This window comes from Bufo bufo, chromosome 11, assembly GCF_905171765.1.
Source record: "Bufo bufo chromosome 11, aBufBuf1.1, whole genome shotgun sequence".
Taxonomy (NCBI): Eukaryota; Metazoa; Chordata; class Amphibia; order Anura; family Bufonidae; genus Bufo; species Bufo bufo.
Window position 1 is genome coordinate 99,759,513 of NC_053399.1, and position 22,565 is coordinate 99,782,077.

The following is a 22,565-nucleotide window of genomic DNA, read 5'->3' on the forward strand; positions in this document are numbered from 1 at the left end:
CCCCTGGTAACTCATGGATTTTGACGTGGACTGGAAGTTCCTTCTATCACATAAAAAATGAAAGCCTAGTGTGTCGTGTAACCTCTGGTGCATGACTCATTCCTAAAGGCAGCGAGTGAGGACATTCCCAGGACTGCTGTCTGAAGATGAAGATGTCACGTATCATCCCCCTCCAAGCAGAATACAAGCTCCAGCCGGCTATCCTCTGAGGATTTACACTACAATGATCTGATCTCGCTGAGTGCAGCGTCACTCCTCGCCACACTGCAGACAGACCAGTCCTAGAAGATGATAACCTTTCCTATGGTGATGTCTAATATGTAGGGATTCTGGGGGTTAACACCAATCCTGACGATGCGGTGCCCGAGCATGTAGTCACTGAAACAAGGTACAAAAGCAGACAGGCCTGGGGGTAAATATTTTCCTTTGTGGTGCTGGCGGCCATGCTACACCGGCTTGTGTCATAAGGTCTAACATGCGTGGGTTCAGAGAGGGTCCCTCTTCTCTCCGTGACACCATTACTAGCAACCATTTAAGATGAGTGGGGCGGTCCAGATTGTTCCCTGTCCCAGTACAGGATTGTGGTGGTACTGTGCCAACCTGTGCGGTGCCGCTACACTCCATATGTAAAGTGCCCATTCATTTACATGGTGCGGGTTATAGTGAGCGCCACTGCCCCGTTCTGCCAGGAATCGGTGGAGATCCTACCTGACAGACCGCCACTGATGTTTCCTTCTGAAAAGTCAGTGATGAGGACGTCGTCAGTGCAGATAAGTCTGTTTATTACATGAACAGATCAGGAATGTGCAAATATCAATGGAACATAAAAAAAAGTTAACCTAGAACTAAACGTCAGTCACCTTAAGACTCCTCCGTCTTCCTGATAAACTACTACTCAGGGCACAAGGTGACTATTCGCTGCGTGTAATGCCACAGTAACAAAGAACGAGGCATCCAGGGGCAGACTCCCTCTTAAGTTCAGTCTTCATTCGGGTAAGTGCAGAACTTCTGAATGTGTTGCTGTCAGATGAACACAGAAAGAGGTAAGTGCTCCCGACATCAATATAACATGGCTGCACACTGAAGAATGGCGGCTGAGAGTTGTAGTAGGGGAAGACTTCAGCCAGCAGAACATAACTGAGCACACACTCACCTCTCTGGAGCAAGAGCCACTGGTTCGGCCCCTTAAGACAGTTCCTATTAACCTTGAAACCTCAGGCCCTTCAAAGAGAAGAAGGAAGTTGTCAGCTACATTTGGAGGCCGGGTGCGGGTCGCTTTTCCATACCGATACCTTGCCGTAAGAGAAATGGCTGAGCCATTGGAGGAGCGCTCCAGTACTGGTCGTCATCCAGGGTCCGCAGGCTGTTGATGGGGATGACATCCGTCACACCATAGTCCAGAAAGAAGACGACTGCAGCGTCACCAGCCACGTCAGCCACCCAACATCTGTGCGGGCAATGATGGATTTCACAGGAGAAGTGGTTAGGATACTGCACAGGCTCGGCCACCGTCAAACTATGGGCACCATATTAATCCCGGCACGGGACAATGCACTTTCTGTTCCCCGCTTCCTCCCACTCTCCAAGAACATACTAAACTACCATTGTTATCTAACACCCTGTGACCTGACAGGACACGGACACCAACCTGCTCCAAGTCCCGTCCTCCTCCGCTAGGACGCACTGCGCCAGACATCGGGTCCCTCTGCGCACGTCATCCTTGGTCACACACGGCAGCTGTGGTTCTGCCTGCACCAGCCTCGTGCAGATGTCAGATAGGGTGTTGTAGGTTTCCTGTGAGGATACAGTATATGACACCTTCCATACTTTACAATGCAAGACTATTAGTGATGTCATCACCTACCTCTCTGACGGGCACAGCCCAGAAGTACTGGGAGCAAAGGTAAGTGTTGGTCACTAGTAAACTCAATTCTCCTCTTGTATTCATTATGCCTGCAAGCCAGCTCAAGTCCTGGAAACATCCTTTAAGCATGGCGGCCAGGAAAGACCCCCTGTGTCCCAAAAATCTGATTACTGCACAGCCAGAAAATAAGTTCTCTGCAACGGTGTAGTTCTTATAATGGGACCAGACTGACGATGGTGCCGTCTGGATAACCACCATATTACTGTCCATCAGGGGGGCGCTGCACAAATGTCATTACCAGATGTGACATTAATACCCGTTAGTATTGAAGTCCCCTGAACGACAGTAACCATGTAGATACAGTAAATACAGGAGCGTCTAACTCCTGTCCACCTTATGAACACTGCAAACTGATGTTTTATAACCTGATGTAATCGGTCTTCTTTCTGCCCAAGGGGTGGCGTTTCAGCTTCACTTCTGCCCAGCCAGCCGCGCCCCAACTGCCGTTTTGAAGCGCCGCCCAGCTCATCAATATTCACTTCGCTGGGCGACTTTTGCTGTCCCCGACGTTCCGAGATCCGGCGCATGCCCAATAGAAAGCTATGGGTGCCGGGCGCATGCGCAGAAGCTGAAAATGAGTCCGATGCCCATAGCTTTCTATTAGCCATGCGTGGCATCTCGGAACGTCGGGGACAGCAAAAGTCGCCCAGCGAAGTGAATATTGATGAGCTGGGCGGCGCTTCAAAACGGCAGTTGGGGCGCGGCTGGCTGGGCAGAAGTGAAGCTGAAACGCCACCCCTTGGGCAGAAAGAAGACCGATTACATCAGGTTATAAAACATCAGTTTGCAGTGTTCATAAGGTGGACAGGAGTTAGACTTATATGTTTTTAATACACAATACAAGACCTGTGCATAGAGATTATATATATATATATATATATATATATAGCTAATTATGCTTATTGGGCCTGTCAGTGTCCCTTTAAGTTATTTCTAGAAATGCACTGGGAATCTTCCGCATTCAATTCCATATCACAATAACTACGTTCCTCCAGGTAATTAATCCTTTAGAGAAAGTGAAGAAAATGGAATATTAGATTGTTCAAAAAAAAATAGTGCCAGAATTTCTCAAAAAACTGAAAAAAAGAAGGAGATTTTTTTGTGAAACTCACCTGTAAGATCTTTTTCTCATCTTTTCCATTGGGGGACACAGACCATGGGTATAGCTTAGGCCATTATTAGGAGGAGACACTATGCAAATATGAAAAAGCAGCTCCTCCTCCACTGGCTATACCCCCATGCTCCAACAGGAGGAGCTAGGGGGGGGAAAAAGCAGTAGGAGAAGGAGACCAAAAACAAAATATTAACCAGGAAAAACAGAACCAAGGAACACCGCCATCGGGCCGTTAACCATAAGGTCCCACTAGAATAGAACCAACCCTTCCTGCAACAGACAAGAATGGGTGGGAGCTGTGTCCCCCAATGGAAAAGACGAGAAAAAGATTTTACAGGTGAGTTTCACCAAAAAAATAATCTCCTTTTCTCGCCCATTCCATTGGGGGACACAGACCATGGGACGTCCTAGAGCAGTCCATGGGGTGGGAGACCAGCACCTCCAGAGGGAAAACGTCCAGCGGTTAAACAGGAACCACAGCCTGCAATACCTTGCGCCCGAGGGCAGCATCAGTCGAAGCCACAGAGTGCAGATGGTAGAACTTTCTAAAAGGTATGTAAGGACGACCAGGTGGACGCCTTACAAAGTTGTGATGTAGAGGCTCGATTGCGCCTAGCCCAGGAGGCCCCTGGTAGAGTGCGCGGTAACCCCCGCTGGGGGAACCTTACCCCGGGACAGATAGGCCATGGCAATAGCCGACCGAATCCACCGAGCCACAGTGACCTTGGAGGCCGCCAGACCCTTACGAGGCCCCTCGGGAACCACAAAAAGGGAGTCAGAGCGGCGTAATCGGGTAGTAACCGACAGGTACACCCGCAAAGCACGGACAACATCTAGAGAATGGAGAGCGCGCTCCTTGGGGTTCGCCGGGGCGGGACAAAAGGAGGGCAGGACTATGTCCTCATTAAGGTGGAAGGCGGAGACCACTTTGGGCAAAAAAGGGACTGGGCGCAGAACCACCTTATCCTTGTGGAAGACCAAAAAGGGCTCCTTAGAGGAAAGGGCGGCCAGCTCCGATACCCTCCTAATAAAGGTGATGGCCACCAAAAAGACCACCTTCCAGGTGAGAAGACTCAGGGAAATGTCCCTCAGGGGCTCAAAAGGAGCCGCTTGGAGGGAAGACCGAACCAGGTTCAGATCCCAGGGGAGGGACATACGGAGGGAGCGAATGCGCCACCCCCTTTAGGAAGGTCCTCACCAGACCGAGCAGAGCCAGAGACCTCTGAAAGAAAATGGCCAGAGCGGAGACCTGACCCTTCAAAGAGCTCAGGGACATGCCCATCTCAAGGCCCGACTGGAAAAAGGAGAGGACCACCGGAACGAAGGAGGAAAACGCCTATCTTCTCGCAAAAGGCAAGAAAGGCCTTTCAGGTACGATAGTATATCCGGGAGGAAGCTGGTTTCCTGGCTTTGATCATGGTCTTCACGAGTCCGAGAAGCCCCTCTTCTTCAAGATGGTGGTCTCAACAGCCACGCCGTTAAACAAAGTGGCTGTAAATTCTGGTGGAAGAGCGGTCCTTGAGACAGCAGGTCCTCCCTAAGAGGAAGAGGCCACGGAACATCTGCCAGCATCCAAGTGACCTCTGAGAACCAGGCGCGGCGAGGCCAATCGGGGGCGATGAGGATGGTCAGAATTCCTTCTGCCGCGACCCTGCGAAGAACCTTTGGGAGTAGAAGCAGTGGTGGGAAGACATAGAGGAGGGCGAAGTCTTGCCACGGAGACACCAGAGTGTCCACTCCGTACGCCCCCGGATCCCGAGCTCGGGCCAGGAATGTGGGAACCTTGTTGTTGAGCCTGGACGCCATCAAGTCCACGTCCGGGCGGCCCCAGCGCGACAGACGTCCTCGAATACGTCCGGATGCAGAGACCACTCTCCCGGATCCACCCTGTTGCGGCTGAGAAAGTCTGCCGTCCAGTTTTCGACCCCTGGGATGTACACTGCAGACAACATTGGAACGTGAGCCTCGCCCACTGGAGAATCCTTTTCACCTCCTGCATCACCGTCCGGCTGCGGGTCCCGCCCTGATGATTGATGTAGGCTACGGCTGTGGCATTGTCCGAATGGACCCTTACCGGGAGACCCGCTAGGAGAGGGGTCCAATGAGACAGAGAGGAAGATTGCTCTAAACTCCAGTATGTTGATCAGAAGGCGGGCTTCCGCCTCTGACCACACCCCCTGAACCGTCCGAGCCCGGAGAACGCCACCCCAACCCAGGAGACTGGCGTCGGTGGTGACGACTGTCCAGGAGATTGGGAGGAAGGATCTCCCCGAAGTCAGATTCTGAGGGGACAGCCACCACGGGAGTTCCATGCGAACCCGAGGAGTAAGGCGGATTCGAGAGTACAGACCCCGCGATGTTCTGTCCCGGAAGGACAGGATTCCTGCTGCAGAAGCAGAGTGTCAAACTGGGCAAAGGGGCCACCATAAGCCCCAGCACCTGCATGCACTCCCGGATGGAGAGACACGGGGAATGCAGAAGGCGAGACACCGACTCCAGAATCCGAGAGAACTTGTAATCCGGAAGGAATACACGGGCTGCAGTGGTGTCCATAATCATCCCCAGGAAGGTCACCCTCTGGGAAGGTTGGAGAGAGGACTTCGGGAAGTTGATCAGCCAGCCGAACTGTTGCAGAGTCTGAACAGTGATCCTGACGCTGTCTTCGGCCTGGGGACGACAGGGAGCCTTTATCAGTATGTCGTCCAGGTAGGGCAACAGAGATATGCCCCTGGTACGTAGAAGTGCCATGAGAGGCGCCAAGATCTTTGTGAATACCTGCGGGGCTATCGCCAGCCCAAAGGGAAGGGCGATGAACTGATAATGGCGGCCGCCAATGGCGAAGCGCAGAAATCTGTGGTAAAATTCTGCGATAGGGACATGTACATAGGCGTCCCGGATGTCCACCGACGGTAGGAGCTCCCCTGGAAGAAGAGAAGCAATAACGGAGCAGAGGGATTCCATCTGGAACCTCTGCACCCGCAGGGACGTGTTTATAGCTTCAGGTCTAGGACCGGACGCACTGATCCCTCCTTCTTCGGTACTACAAAGAGATTTTAGTAGAACCCTGCGCCCTGTTCCTCCAGAGGAACTGGGGCAACTACTCCCCGGTCCAGAAGGGAAGAGACAGCTTGTAAAAGGGCCGAGGTTTCTAGGGCCTAGGCATCTTGAACGTGAGCTCTCCAGACATGCTGAAAGGAGAGCAGACGGCCCCCCACCGCAAGCGGTGGGGGCGTCCCTTCAAACGGAGGACTGCTTGGGCGCCGCGGGGCGGGCAGAACTCCCCTGGAATTGTGCCCGCGGGCGCCTGGAAGGTTGGGGCTTAAAGGAAGGCTTCTTGCAGGAGTCCTGAGAGCTGCCGAGGAGGGGGCTGTCGCAGACGAGGAGGGGGCTGTCGCAGACCTGGAGGAGAAGCACCGAAAGGACTGGTTTCTAGGGCCAGAGGGCCGAGCTCTGAAGGCGCACTTGGATCTGGATTGGGGCAGGTGTGTACTCTTGCTCCCGTAGCGTCAGAGATAATCTCATCCAGTTTAGCACCGAAGAGTCTGGAGCCCGCAAAAGGGGAGGCTAGTGAGGGAACGCTTGGAGGAAGCGTCGGCATCCCAGACCTTCAACCAGACCTCCCTGCGAGGGTTCCGGCTCCGTGTCCTCGTCCAAGCCGGACCTTTCCCCTTCAGACCTGTAGTCCCTGCGAGGAGAAGAGGCTGAACACGCCTCCAAGCGAGAAGCAGAGTCATCCGAGGAGGGATGCTGCTGCGTACGTTCCCTCTTAACGGTTGAGCGTCCTCTGTGGGGGGCACTGGGAGGTGGAGCGGTGCTAACCACAGGATCCGTGGCCGCCATGCGTTCCATAAAGGCCATGGCGGCGCGCGAGACTTGGTAGTTGCAGGAGCATAAGTACTTATCTGCGTGCTGCAGTCTTCACCCTCTGTTCCGGACCAGCGGGGTACACCTCTTCAGTCATCTGGCACAAGGAGTGGCAGTGATCTGGGTAGAGGGAAGGAGTAGGTGACCCTGGATTTGGAAGGCCACCGGAGCTGCAGGTCGAGCCCGGTTCCACTTATCTTCTGGGGGGAAAGGGAGGTAGCCGGGGACGTCCATTCGACCCCGGCGCTCGCTCCACTGAGAGACCAGGGAGCGAGTGCCGGGGGTGTCACCTCCTTATCCGACACTAAGCTAAAAACTGAGGTCCTCCTGTTGGAGCATGGGGGTATAGCCAGTGGAGGAGGAGCTGTTTTTTCTTATTTGCATAGTGTCTCCTCCTAGTGGTGGCCTAAGCTATACCCCATGGTCTGTGTCCCCCAATGGAATGTGCGAGAAATGTAAAGTATAAACCGAAAACCTGTCTGAGCTTTCACTTTCCTCTGGATGACTGAACTGATATTTGGTGGCAGAGCCAACGTTTCTGAGAACTGCTTGACGTCGGTGCTTCTGGCCCCACTGAACAGGTCTCCGGTCCTGGACGATTCCATTCCATTTTGGGGCTTTTACCTAGTAAACCACATTTTTGATGATTGGGCGGCCCCTCCATTACCTCAGTCCTATTTGTCGGTAACCAGGATGCCGTTCTCTCACTGGTGAGTTCTGGGTCATTGTTGCCCATTTCAGGGTCGTTTCTTCTTCAGCACAGGGCAGCATGAACCTCTCCAGTATTCTGATATATTCACACCGATTGCTAACCCCATGGTCTGAGAGACAACCTCATTTCCTGACCCCCCCCCCCCCCCCCGTATTACTGTCTTCATAGTGTACTGTGGCTTGAATTCGGTGGACTCCTGACCTAGTGTCTGTGGCCACTGCTTTCATCAGGTCACAAAATGCTGTGCCATCTCTCTTTGGGCCAATCACCGTGTTCCTGGACAAATTGTAACCATTCAGGAAATGTCTCTTTTGGGGGGATTTTGCAGGAAGTTCTTGCTGGTGACTTGGCTTCACTTCATTGTCTTCTGACTGTCGCAGGAATCACTGGTGACTTCAGATCTTCTCTCATCTTTCTGGAGGGGGATCATTGGCTGAGACTTGGCCATTTTGGCTATTCTTCCATCCATTCGATCTGTAGTTCCCGCCTCCTTCCGCGTCTTTAAGGTTTTGGTAATAATTCGCTGCACTTCTCTATGTTTTTCCCTCTTCAATCCACTTTTTAAACAAAGTTCTTCATCAGAACAAAGTCTGGACCGACCCATTTCCCCCAGTACTACAGAAGGAAAGGCATTATAGCCAACATGTGCAACATCTGCCGCCTCCTTAACTAAGGGTCAGAATTAACCCCTGATAATCCACAGCATCAATGACTGCACCAGTTTAAGTCCTCAATGTTATTATTTTATGTGTCTTTCCATTAATGATTCAGTTACTCAGAATGAGCGGCAGCCTGTCCTGATTGTTGGGGCTGTTTTATCTATTACTCAGAATGAGCGTCAGCATGTCTCGATTTTTTGGGGCAGTTTTTTTTTTTTTTTAATTACTTTACTCCACTTACAGGTAAATTATTTGCTATGTAGAAATATCTCTTCTACCAAAAACAGTGATTTATCAGGTTAATGATGTTAATGCTATTTTTTTTTTTTTAACACTACTGTATATATATGCCTATAAAAATAGACGCACCTCATCTCCACAGGAATTAAAAGCAGGTTCTTGGCAGTCACGACATTTTCTTTCACTGATGAACACAACAGACAAATCCCTGTTAATGGTTTAAACCAGTGTTTTTCAGAAAGCTCTTTTCAGGGATTGTTGGGGGAGGGGAGGCACTGTTTGCTTATAGGAGGATCAACAGCAATATATCCATATATCCCTGGGTGTACACACAGTATTCAGGGCGACCACACAGAGCCTCAGACCTACCTGCTTTACAGTCCTCGTAGTTTAGTGTGCCGTCCAGGGCCTGTAACAACAGACAGACTAATAGATTTGTCCCATAAACTCAATGGCATAAATAACTGAGGGGCAGGTGGAAGATGTTACCGGCCCAGGAGGAGGACTCGTTGCATTCTCAGACAGTCTTCTGCTACTGGTCACTGAAGCTAGGCGCAGACGAGAGCCTTTAAACATGGTGCCATTAAGGTGACTCACTGCCCGCATCACATCATCAGATGTATTCACCTCCACAATGCCTAGTCTACAACAGAAAGCAAATCTATTAACACCGTAATGTAGTAGCAATAAGGGTTCTCCCATTATGCTGAGGCCATCACTATTCTACATGGTTTTCTTTGTACATATTGTTACAATGTTTAGATCCAGTGCCTGAGTGCACAATATACAGGCTGCGCAGGAGACACAGAACAGCGTCTATGGGGCCCTCTAGCTGAGGCTTCTGGGAAACGTGTCCGATGACCACATCAGAATTACCCTTCACATGTGAGTGAGGAGCTGCTCTCTGAAAAATTAATTACTGGGGATTTTTAGATTATTTTTTGAACATTACTTTATTTATTTAAGTTATACATCCAACAAATATGCAGCAGCTTCACATTTGTTACAGCAGTAATAAAGATATAAAATCATATATATATCTGCCACATAGAAACATAAGGATAAAAATAAATAAAACAAAATTAAAGTAATAAACTTTCCTAGTGTCAGGTATTGTCCAAGCTTGTAGGGAGAATGCTAAATCTCACCTAATTCTGACAACAGTCCAAGATTGAGAGTCAGAGGGAGGAGTATCTGAGATTTCCCAAAACTAAGGCCTCATGCACACGACCGTTCTTTTGGTCCGCATCCGAAAATAAAACCTGTCCCATTCTTGTCCATTTTGCAGACAAGAATAGGCAGTTATATTAATGGCTGTGCGCGCCGTTCTGCGAATTGCGGAATGCACACGGATGCCATCCGTGTTTTCCAGATCTGCAATTTGCGGACCGCAAAACACACAACGTTCGTGTGCATGAGGCCTAAGACTGCTCTTCTATTTTCATCGGCCTCGTTTCTGGTCTTGGCTTAAAAATATATCTAGCCATGATGGAGGTGTTTTTTGGGTGTGCCTCCTCCATAGGTCCCACAAAGCTTTGAATGCCTCATATCGGTTTAGTCTGATCGCAATCATATTGTAAAATATTAAATCAGCACGGTCATTGAAGGTGGACGGGGGTCCTTCCATCTTTTATTATATGAGCACAAATGCACAGAAAACCATGGCTACGATGTATTTACTTAGGTTCCAGCATCTTCTCCTCCCTCAATGGTATTCTGAACAATTCAGCACCAAATCATCCAGAAATCCCAATAATAATCGTAGATCTTACACTGGGGTATCAGACCGATAACCCCCTAGTCCAGCACATCAAGCCTCCATGCAGGGGCCTATATGAAGTACGACCGGCCTCTGTGCCATGACCGTTGTAGATGACATTCTCTATTCTGACCCACCACACTTGACACTTACGGCACATAACAGACGCAACTGTGGATTTAAAGGGATTCTGTCACCAGTTTTTACCCCTGTCAGCTAAACATATGAGCGAGAGGCGGCACAAGGATTAGGAGGCGGCGCAGAAGTCCGGAAAGGCGGCGCTGGGCACGAACGCCGGCGGGTGCAGCCGGCACCTGGCATCGCTTCACATCCCCTTGGGCACCTTATTTGATTGACTGACAGGTTAGTAAAAACTGTTTTTTAGCTAAATAAGCCCACATTAGGAATCCTGATGAGGCCCTGAACATCAGCATATGTTTAGCTGACAGGGGTGAAAGAATCCCTTTAAAGGCATTTTTTATTATTGCTTTGTACTTATTTTGAGCTAAAATTATTTTTTAAATTGGTCTTTATTAAAAATATGGAATCCTTTTTTCTGTGCAGAGCCGAGATAAAGTAGTAGCAGCCTGTGGATTTTCCATCAGTTGGGGAGCTGACGGCTCCTCATCTCTGACATTATAAAACACTCATTATAGCTCAGTTCTCATGTTAGGCTACTTTCACACGAGTTATTGCTGGATCCGGCAGGGTTCCGCAAAAAGGCTTCCGTTACTGATAATCCAACCGAAATCACTGCGTGTATAGATAAGGTAGGGTAGGTAAACATATCACTGAAGCTAGTGAATGTACCCTTTAAAACGTCACTTTTAATTTAAAAGTTAAAATAAGACCCACCAAGGTATAGACAAATATATAAACAAAATAGATAGTATGAATATTAGGACAGATAACCCACTGGATCTTTAATCTAGTGATTAGAGGTAAAACAAGTGAAGGGTTAGCGCTATGCGGTTACTCACGATACCGTAGATCATAGGTGGGATGGTATGGAGAATAATACGTCCAAGATTAGATCAACAATTCTTGATAGATGTCAAATGGTGGTAAATCGAAATGACCCAGCAAGGATATGATGAAGACAAATTGCGGTGCACAAAATGGGATGGCTATCCCTAACAGCCTATACTATCCCTACCTACAGCAGGACAGCACCCCCGGGTGGGAGAACTATCCGACTTATAAACGTTGCCCATAGAATTAGAGTCCCTGCCTGGAGTATCCCATACTAGGATGCCTAATAAACAACGATCAGAAAATCCAATGGGTGTCCCAAATTCAAAATCTCCCGACGCGTTTCCCCAGCTTCAATACGAAGGTTCATCAGGGGAGAAAACAAGTAGCACAATGGCTGTGGCGGTAATGGCCAATGTGATGACCTGCTGCGCGCATAGATTACCGCCACCGGTTTAAATACCCACTCACCTGATGCGACCGAGTCCTCATGTTGTAACTGCGCATGCGCGTATCAGATGTCGAGCGCATGACGTCATGATACACGCCCGAGTTCTCACGAGAATCCTGGGAAGCAAAGCGCATGCGCGAGGACTCTGTCGGGCCCGTAATCGCAGGTCTCGCGTTATCTAGGACGCTGGCTGCAAAAAGTAGTAAATAGATGCGAGACGAACCTAATACCTGCATCCCCGCACCATGGCAACACATACAATGTCCACAAGATAACAACACTGTTCGGGGTTAATATATAATAACAAGAAACCTAATAAATCAATCGTTAACATTGGCCCAAGTACGTGGGTAAATAAAGGTCAATGGAAGTAAATGTATGGGAAATTCTTGGCCAAAGACAGATACAGGCCAAAAATTTGATTTTTTTGTACTCCCCGTAAAATCCTTTTCTCGTAGTAAGCATTGGGGGACACAGCACCATGGGTATACGTCCAACTACCACTAGGAGGCACTAGACACAAAGTGTTGGCTCCTCCCAGGTGGGCTATACCCTCTCCACAGGCACAAGGCTATTCAGTTTGTACCAAAAGCAGTAGGAGAGAGAAGAAAAGCAAGGAACCAACAACTCCTGTACCGGGAAAGATCAAGAGACCAGCCCGGAGAAGCAGAAGTAAAAACATAGGGTGGGATCTGTGTCCCCCAATGCCTACTACGAGACAATGATTTTACGGTGAGTACAAAAAATCCAATTTACTTGTGCATGGCATTGGGGGACACGTCCCAAAGCAGTTCCCGAGGGTGGGAAAAGAAACAGCCATGCCACCGGTTGGGCATACAGGTGCAGGAGAACCATGTGACCCGACAGGAAAAAACACGGAATGGGCAAAAGGTTACATAACAAGGAAGAAACCTCAAGGAAGTAGCCGTGAAGACTGTCAGCACCCCAGGAAAAATGCCTGGAAGAAAATCCCAAATGCATGAAGGCAAAGGGGAACACAGAGCTCAGCCAAGGGCTGGAGAAAAAAATAAAATAAAAAATTAGGACAGCACCACTCATTGGAACTACCTAACGCTCAAAATTGTCTCAGACCCAAAGAGCGAAAAAACCTGTGGCCAACCCCCGACAGGCCAGGGGAGCAAGGAAACAGGGAAGCACTGGAAGCGAAACGAGTGAGGGAAGCCAAAGCAAGGCTCACATGAGAAGGGAGCAGGTCTATTGAAAGGTGAAAACCCAAGGCTGCTAGAGGAAACCGCCAACCCTTGGAGAAGGAGGGGGTTGTAGGTAAAGGCCAGGAAAAGAGAATGAAGAGACCTGCGTCCCAAAAACAGGAGACGAGGCTCGAGCTTCTGAAAACATATGGGCATATGAAGTATCAGGGAAAAAAGGAACCAGATACAGGCCCAGGAAATCTCAGCAGGGACACACTGGACTGAGAGACATGGGAGTAGAAGGAGAGTACTCCAAACAGCCTAAGGAGGAAAGGTTCTACAACAGGAAAAGGTCCCTCCCGAAGGAGACCATACGGCGGAATTGCAAACCGTAGCACTAAACCACTCAATACCAGGTACTTGACGTGGGAGGATGGGAAAAGAGACACGAATCCCAAGAGGACCACAAGGCTATTGGAACCCATAAAGGGATCAACCAACGCAGGCCAAAAATCCACCAGAGGGGATACCAACCCTGGGTAGGAGAGGTTCCTCCGTGCACGTTAGTCTTGACCTCCCAGAGGGCTTCTGTATGGAGGAAGACCGCCTGATTCTCTGTTACGAGGGAATCGGTGCAGAGGTGTCCCTAGAGGCAACGGATGGGGTGACAGGAAAGGATTAGTCACTAGCCTCAGGCCTGTCCTGAGGAGGACCCGAGGAGGGGTGGGACCGTGTTGAGACCACCCGAGGTTGTACTGTGAGCTACCCCTTGCCGGACCCGGTATCTGAGCGTGCCCCATCTGCAGGGAGGACAGAGGTGGCCGCAATTTGGGTAGGTATCGGTCCAGCGACTCTGCCAGGGATTGGGAGAGTCGGACAAGGTTCCCATGGCTTTGACAGGGAGGGAGCCCATTCAGGGGAAGACCTACACAAAAGGATTGTCAGGGGACACAATGGGGTCTGGGAAGAGGTACTGCACATAAGCAGGGACAGGCTGACAGCATAGCAGCCTTCGCAAACAGCGGACGCACGTAAAAAAAACACGTGCCGATCCAAGGAGAGGCTGGGAGAGGAGACCCTCAGAGCAGCCAGTAGAGGCCGTCTTATCTGGACCCGGATGCCATGTTCCCCAAAGAGGTGCTGCAACAGCTATAGAGGTGGTCAGGAAAGCTGCAGGAGAAATAAAGCAACCCCCTCCAACAGAAAACCCACGTTAGACCAGGAAAGGGTGGAGGAGATAGCCCCTCCCGAGTGCTGGGCGGGGTCAGAAAAACCCGGGAAGCAAGGAGGAGGGGCCGGGAAGATCGCGGCCTAGCAGGCCCAAAAGCCGGGGCCTTGATTTATGAGGCGGCCGGGAATGGAGCTACCGGGGCAGGGCGAATCGCAGCCGACCGAGGGCCCCCCGGACCCACATAACTAGGTGAGGAAGGTAGGGGGGGAAAAGCGAGGCCTGGGGATGGGCGGATCAGGGCAAACTGAGCACCTGGGAGCCGGGAACAGGCCATGGCAGATGAGGCCTAGTCCCGGCAGAAGCCGGGGACTAAAGTAGCGGGGAAGGCCGGGGAGAAGACTGTGTGGCCAAGGAGGAGAGAAAGGAGGGGAACAAGAATATAACCCCCCCACCAAGAAAAAAAAAAAGGGGGGGGGGGGGGTTGTCTTGGAGTAAGATGAAGGCTTCCCAGGACCCCCGGCAAAGGTGAATCCCACCCCCCTGGCCACAGGAGGGAACCTAACCCTGGAGCAGGGACAGGGGAATATACTCAACGTCCGATATCTTTGGGCGCCGCAGGTTCACCCCTTCGGCAGACTCAACACGGGAACCGTGGGAATGCCGGCAAGCCACTGTGGATGCAGTATGTGGGGACTTGGTGACCGGCGATGGTACCGAAGTACGGGCCCGCGGGGGGGCTTTAACTAAAGTGGAACACGATGGAGCCCCAGCCTGCAGCAGGTATAACGGTGGAGATCACCAAGACCAGCAGAAGAAAAAAAAAAAAAAAAAAAAAGAAAAAAAAAAAAGAATAAAAATAAAAAAGCAGCAGGACCTGCAAAAAAAGCAGGACAGGTCTGCCTCCTACGGACACTAGACTAAAACTGAATAGCCTCGTGTCTGTGGAGAGGGTATAGCCCACCTGGGAGGAGCCAACACTTTGTGTCTAGTGCCTCCTAGTGGTAGTTGGACGTATACCCATGGTGCTGTGTCCCCCAATGCCGTGCACGAGAAAATATGATACCTCAAACATTATGATTATCCTTGACCACAATAGATAAATATAGGTGGAAATTAGATCATGAGGATTAAATAAATCCAAATAGACCAAAAATATACAGTAAAAACACACAATGGATCTATACAGAAGGACATAACCAGGGTATATGTTGTCACAAACAACAAGTATAGGATATAGATTCATAGAGACCTGACGGACTCATTTAAGTCTAAACGTCCATGCCGATTCTTTTTGTAAAATGATTTTATCTAAATCACCCCCTCTAGGGGATGGACGCACCTTTTCAATCACAGAATTTAAGAGATCTAGGATTGCCATTGGTTACTTCGTGCACGTGCCGTGAGATAGGGGTATCCTTCTTAGGATGTCACTGAGGTGTTCCCCAACTCTCCTTCATAATTCCCGTGATGTCTTCCCTACACACTGAAGCGGACAAGTGCAGCTACACAAATATACCACACCTGATGTCTTACAACTGGCAAAATCCCAGATATCAAATACCTTCTGTGTGACCACAATTTCAGGGTTCTGTCAATATATGGACACGCAATGCAGCCATACATCTAAACATACCACAAACCTTGCTCGCACATGGAGACAGAGAGCAGGATAATATTCAGATTTTTTCCCTAATGTACAGTAAGCAATTTAATAAAATTTGTTCTGTGATTAGGGGATGCCTGCCGATTTTATATGATGATGAGATCTTATATAATGAATTAAAATCTGGCTGTAGAATAGTACCCAGGAGGGCTGCTACATTGTCCTGCTCTCTGTCTCCGTCTCTATTCACTTCCAATAGACTCGGTATTAACAAGGAACAGAACTGGCTCCGTTATAAGGGGTTCACAAGGTGCGGGGGCAATCCATGCAAAACCTGCAACTATGTGACTCCCCTACAATCCTTTGAAAATTCGGACCACTCCTGTAGTTTTCCAATCAAAAGTTACCTCAATTGTAACACTACAGGGGTGGTTTACATCATTTGCTGCACTGAATGTGACTTGATGTAGATTGGGAGTACTACACGTAAATTAAAAAAATCGGCTCTTTGAGCACTTGAACTATATCAGTAATCCTAATGCATTAAACATCTCCAATGCAGCAAGACATTTTGTGCAAATGCATGCCCGTAGAGTTAAAAGCTTTAAAGCTTTTGCAATAGAGAGGGTGTCTGTACCCCCAAGAGGTGGAGACCACCGAAAAAAAACTCATCCTACGGGAGGCGTTCTGGATATTCAGATTAAACAGTAGAGTCCCGGCTGGTTTAAACCTAAAAAGGGAGCTAATGTACATATACCAGTAAATTGCTAAAAGAAGAGAATGCTTTATATATGTCATCCTCCTAGGGGTTAAAGATGGAACCCTTTATGTTGGGAATCCAATGGCATGAGTAAAGTAATAATAGTAATGTCACTATATGTAGTATACCATTCACATTGTGCGGTTTTCTTTCTTCCTTTCATTTTCCAGTCTAATTTGACGGGGCAATAGCCCTCTAGGGGTTAATGGGATTAAAGGCTACAGCACAATGTGAAGGACATCTACTCTGTGATTAGCAGTCTAGATGATGGGTGTTAAATGTAGTGAAACCACCAATGAAGTAGGTGCTCTCCTCCCCTAGAGTTTCACTATGTAATGTTGTTACGACTAAGGGTCTAGTACCCGAAACGTGTCAACTTGTCTCGTGTACCAAGTGGCTGTGTCTGCTGTAAATGAATGTATCAATAAGGAAGAAGTTTTAAGAGGATCTTCATCTTCATCTGAATCCGTTCTTTTCTCAAAGTTTTATGCTGCTCGCCAACCAAGTACCCTGCTGTTTAGGGAGTGAATAGTGGCTGTGTATAAGGCAATCTCTCAGAGATCTACCTTTTCTGTAGGAAAGTGCCGGATGATCTGGTAGAATATCTCTCAGATCTGGGTCCATTTTGATGATGTCCCAGAATCTATTAAGAATCTCATGTACCTTTCTGACTTTTGTTGTCAAGGGTCCCTATGATTCGCAGGGATGAGTCAAGTTCTCCATTTCTCCTAGTTGACCGTGGAATCAGGAGTTCAGACCTATCCCTATGTAAGGCATGCTTATAGGCCTCTGATAGGGGCTATCCCCAACAGATCCTTTCTGTGAACCCATTTCGTAAATCACTAGCTTGACGTGAAACTCATTCACGGTGGAACAATTTCTCCTTGAGTGAAGGTATTGTCTCTTCGGTATACCATGTCTAAGGCTGGTTGGATGATGAATCTCCCAGCGAAGGAGACTGTCGGTAGCAGTAGGCCTTCTGTAGGTCCGTGTATGAATGACACCATCCTGCAACCTGATATCGAGATCCAGAAATGATATATGGTCATCATGTAATTCGTGTGTAAAATGCATACCAATGTCATTAGTATTAATGACCAGCATAAACGCCAAAAAGGCCTCTCTGGGGCCACTCCACAGGACAAAAATGTCATCTATGAAGCGGCCCCAGAAGATGATATACAGTGTCCACCACTGATCATCGGTGAAGACAACGGTGTTTGTCTCGCATCCATTTACCACTTTTTGCAGCCAGCGTCCTAGATAACGCGAGACCTGCGATTACGAGTCCTCGCGCATGCGCTTTGCTTCCCAGGATTCTCGTGAGAACTCGGGCGTGTATCATGACGTCATGCGCTCGACATCTGATACGCACATGCGCAGTTACAACATGACGACTCGGTCGCATCAGGTGAGTGGGTATTTAAACCGGTGGCAGTAATCTATGCGCGCAGCAAGTCATCACATTGGCCATTATCGCCACAGCCATTGTGCTACTTGTTTTCTCCCCTGATGAACCTTCGTATTGAAGCTGGGGAAACGCGTCGGGAGATTTTGAATTTGGGACACCCATTGGATTTTCTGATCGTTGTTTATTAGGCATCCTAGTATGAGATACTCCAGGCAGGGACTCTAATTCTAGGGGCAACGTTTATAAGTCGGATAGTTCTCCCACCCGGGGGTGCTGTCCTGCTGTAGGTAGGGATAGTATAGGCTGTTAGGGATAGCCATCCCATTTTGTGCACCGCAATTTGTCTTCATCATATCCTTGCTGGGTCATTTCGATTTACCACCATTTGACATCTATCAAGAATGGTTGATCTAATCTTGGACGTATTATTCTCCATACCATCCCACCTATGATCTACGGTATCGTGAGTAACCGCATAGCGCTAACCCTTCACTTGTTTTACCTCTAATCACTAGATTAAAGTTACGGTGGGTTATCTGTCCCAATATTCATACTATCTATTTTGCTTATATATTTGTCTATACCTTGGTGGGTCTTATTTTAACTTTTATATTAAAAGTGACGTTTTAAAGGGTACATTCACTAGCTTCAGTGATGTGTTGATAATACACTCGCCTGTATCCGTTATGAACGGATCCGGTTGTACTGTCATTTACTCCATTGAAAGTCAATCGGGGACTGATCCATTTTCTATTGTGTCAGAGAAAACGGATCCGTCCCCATTGACTTGCATTGTGGGTGGTTTTGCTCCGCATCCCATGACGAAAAGCAAACCGCAGCATGCTCCAGTTAGCTCTCCGGTATGAGAACGCAAACAAACGGAACGGAATGCATTCTGGTGACTTTGTTCTGTTCAGTTACGTTTTGTCCCCATTGATAATAAATGGTGACTAAACAGAAGAGTTTTTCCCCCGGTATTGATACCCTATAACGGATCTCAATACCGAAAAACATTAACGCTAGTGTGAAAGTACCTTACTCATAAGTCTGTGGCTTAAATTAGTGTTTGACATCTCAGTAAATGAAAGATATGGGTTATTCGATGATGGGCACAATGTGAAAGTACCAGTCACAGCTAGACAAACAGTTAACCCGTTGTGACAGAACGGCTCAATATTTTTTTTAATAAAGACCAATTGAAAAAAAGATTTTTTTCGGCTCCAGGTCACGACACAAGATGTGTTCCTCGTAATGACCCTCTATTATAATGAGCAGTGCACATAGTTATACACAGTAACGGTGTCCTAGTGGAGACGAGCTTTGCGTTACTATGTCTAGTGTTAGTCTGCCATGCTGGATAATCAGAATGTTACCGTATTTCCAAGTGAGGTTCTCGGCGCACAGACACCGGTCTGTATCTTTTAAACAGCAATAAAAGGTCTTCCTGAAATCAGATGAGAAAAGTTCATTGCACTGATGAATGACATCTGTCACTTTCTGCTATAGCAGGCTTAGGGTACTTTCACACTTGCGGCACAACGGATCCCACATGCTGCTCACCACGTCGGATCCGTCCTTCCGCTATTTCGCCGTGCCGCCGCTCCGTCCCCATTGACTATAATGGGGACGGGGGTGGAGCTCCGGCGCAGCACATCAAAAGCCGCCGGACTAAAAAGTCGGACATGAAGGACTTTTTAGTCCGGCGGCTTTCGCCGTGCTGCGCCGGAGCTCCGCCCCCCGTCCCCATTATAGTCAATGGGGACGGAGCGGCGGCACGGCGAAATAGCGGAAGGTCGGATCCGTCTTGCCGCAAGTGTGAAAATACCCTTAAAGGGGTTAAACTATTACGACAGCTCGTCCACAGGATAGGGGATAAGTGTCCGACTGCTAAGGCTCCCGAAGATCATGAGAACCTGCCCTTCCCCCAGTTTTAAAGTAGAGACGATTACGCATGTGCACTGCCGCTCCATTCATCTTTATGGGACTACTGGAGACCAGGCGCTTGTACTCCGCTAACTCCAGCATTCCCATAGAGTTGAATGGAGTGGTGGACATGAATCTGTGTATCTGCCACTCTTTTTAAACTCAGACCATAAGCCCCCATTTTCGTAATCAGAGACCCCAGCGGTTGGATACCCCCTGTAGATAAGGGGTAAGTGTAATGGGACATTCCCTTTAAGGTTGCCACACGCATTATATCAGGCATCCTCAAACTGCGGCCCTCCAGCTGTTGCAAAACTACAACTCCCAGCATGCCCGAACAGCCTACAGGTATCAGCCTACAGCAGGGCATTGTGGAAGTTGTAGTTTTACAACAGCTGGAGGGCCGCAGTTTGAGGATGCCTGCATTATATGAATGCTGGCTGAACCTAGGCGTAGACAACCATCTCTCCTCTCCATCCACATATCGGATGCCAGGGGATTGGCAAATGGTTTTTGTTCTCAGGGAAGATAAGCGATCTCGTACACGTGCATGTCTTGGGAGGACATGAAGGATAGCTACCAGCCAAACACTTGTGTATGACTAGCCTTAAGGTCCTTTTGAATAAGATAAGGATGAGGGCAATTGTTGGGAACGCCCCATATAAACCTGCCAATGACCACCCAACAAACAAGCAAAACATCCCTTCATCTGTGATCACATTTTTACTTGGTACTGGCAGCCCATCGCCATGTGTGAATCTGCATTGCTTGTCCCCATGCCAAGGAGAGGACTGCTGCATGTAAATACAGCCATCGCCTCTGCTCAACAATGAGGCAATTATCGGGAACGGACAGTACGTTCCTGATCATTACCTATGCATCGGCCTTCAGGACAGACTAACTGGAAGGAGTGAGAAGAGCTGTGTGACAACAGTTTCCGTGTCCTCACTTCGCTTTTCCATAACCCAGCATGGCTCATCTGCCCAGGTGTGTAGCGATATCTGAACTGACATTTATTTAAGCTCTTTATCCAGGACCATTAGACCTGCAGCCCCCTTTTACACTTTGTGGTGTACACTGCGGTGCTGAGTAATGGGTTAGTGGATCAAGAAAATCTCACATCCTATACAAAGGGTTGCAGTCAAGGGATATATACGAGCCTGTAAATCTGCCTGGACCCAGAGAAGCCTACAACTGCAGACATACAGTCCCGTATATATTCGCTGACTGAGGCTTTCTGTACAGGAGGCGCGCTTTTCTCGATACTGCACGTTTGGACCTTATTGGATTTAATGCATCAACAAAATACCAAGAAAAATACCTACGAATGCCGTGGTAATACTTGCCCTCCTCCACTGGCACCATTCACATATATCAGACGGCAGGTGGCATTTATTTCTTCAAATGGGTAAAGGGACTTACCTTAGTGGCATCTGTTGGTAGGTTGTCCACATAGATTCTGTTCTCCCCATTTCCTGCAGATAAAGAAGTGGAGATCAGAGGCCACAGCAGGGGCACGTCACACTGCGGTTTTATCATCCACAGGACCTAAATATCCCAACTAAAATATGAATTAAAAATCAAAACTGGTCAAACGCCAAATACTTTAGAGAACAATGATTGGGGAAATAAGCTTTTCAGACTCCACGGTGAGTGGTGCTGGGTAATATATTCCAGGTTTTCCCCAATTATCTTTACATGAGGTCTTTTAGGTATAAGAAATACTTCTAGATGTGCAAATTTAAAGGTGTTTCCTCCGGTGACAGATTCCCTCCACAGAACTTGATTGTTGAATGAAGACAACATCCCCTTAAGGCCTCGTTCACAGACAGAACACGCACCCATTGATTTTATTATGTTTGTTCACACGTCAGTACTTTTTTTTTATACTGACCATGGGTCAGAGACATGCACTACACTGGTCCATAATGAAGACCAAACACGCCCGTTCTATGGGTCCATGAAAATCAGACAACACGGACGACATCTCACGGATGAATGCGCTGACCACTGATAGATGCTTTTGAAATAAAGTTTCAGCTGAGTGGCATCAGGATGACACACGGAGGGCACAAAAAAATAAAAATAAAAAGACACACTGTTGCTTCACGGATGAAGAGCGGACATATTTCAAAGACGTCAAATGGACACAGAAATGTGAGCGAGGCCCAAATCTGATTTCCAGGGGAGCGACGAGCAGGGAGGCGTTCGCCTGCTCGTTAGTGAAGGTGAAGCGCTCTACTGTATGAGCCCCAGCAACGGCTACTGCCATCGCTCATCCTTACACAGCGGCATTCTTTCCGGGCAGAGAGAACAATTGACCTGTCTGCATCAGCGAGCGCTTCACCAGGTGAACAAGCGTTTTGCTCTCTCATCAGGTGATCTGTGACACCTTTAGGGTACTTTCACACTAGCGTTTTTCTTTTCCGGCATAGAGTTCCGTCACAGGGGCTCTATACCGGAAAAGAACTGATCAGTTTCATCCCCATGCATTCTGAATGGAGAGTAATCCGTTCAGGATGCATCAGGTGGTCTTCAGTTCAGTCATTTTGACTGATCAAGCAAAAGATAAAACCGTAGCATGCTACAGTCTTATCTCCCGCGAAAAAACGAGATTTTTGTATAACTTACCAGTAAAATCTCTTTCTCGCTCTTCCTTGGGGGACACAGGAAACCTTGGGTATAGCTCATCTCCATAGGAGGCGTGACACTAAGTGAAAGACTGTTAAGCCCCTCCTCCAGCAGCTATACCCTCAGCCTGGAGCGAGCGACTACCAGTTATGTGCCCAAGTAGTTAAAACAAAGGCAAGGATCAACCAAATTAACACCAACAAGTCAAAACTCCCGTCAG

At 48.4% G+C, this 22,565-nt stretch overlaps 1 protein-coding gene across 1 annotated transcript in view; it reads right to left on the reverse strand.

Moving 5' to 3' along the window:
* Positions 1 to 823: 823 nt before the first annotated feature.
* TDRD10 (tudor domain containing 10) overlaps positions 824 to 22,565 on the reverse strand; it is a 37,493-nt gene continuing 15,751 nt past the window's right edge. Inside the window, exons 11-20 of the mRNA XM_040411705.1 lie at positions 21,137 to 21,189; positions 19,165 to 19,235; positions 9,003 to 9,156; positions 8,883 to 8,922; positions 8,643 to 8,697; positions 1,865 to 2,012; positions 1,649 to 1,794; positions 1,293 to 1,447; positions 1,154 to 1,221; positions 824 to 1,020 (exon numbers count right to left, since the gene is read on the reverse strand). Of these exons, the coding sequence (XP_040267639.1) occupies positions 979 to 1,020; positions 1,154 to 1,221; positions 1,293 to 1,447; positions 1,649 to 1,794; positions 1,865 to 2,012; positions 8,643 to 8,697; positions 8,883 to 8,922; positions 9,003 to 9,156; positions 19,165 to 19,235; positions 21,137 to 21,189 (932 nt within the window). The 3' untranslated portion in view covers positions 824 to 978. The remainder of the gene's footprint in view (positions 1,021 to 1,153; positions 1,222 to 1,292; positions 1,448 to 1,648; positions 1,795 to 1,864; positions 2,013 to 8,642; positions 8,698 to 8,882; positions 8,923 to 9,002; positions 9,157 to 19,164; positions 19,236 to 21,136; positions 21,190 to 22,565) is intronic.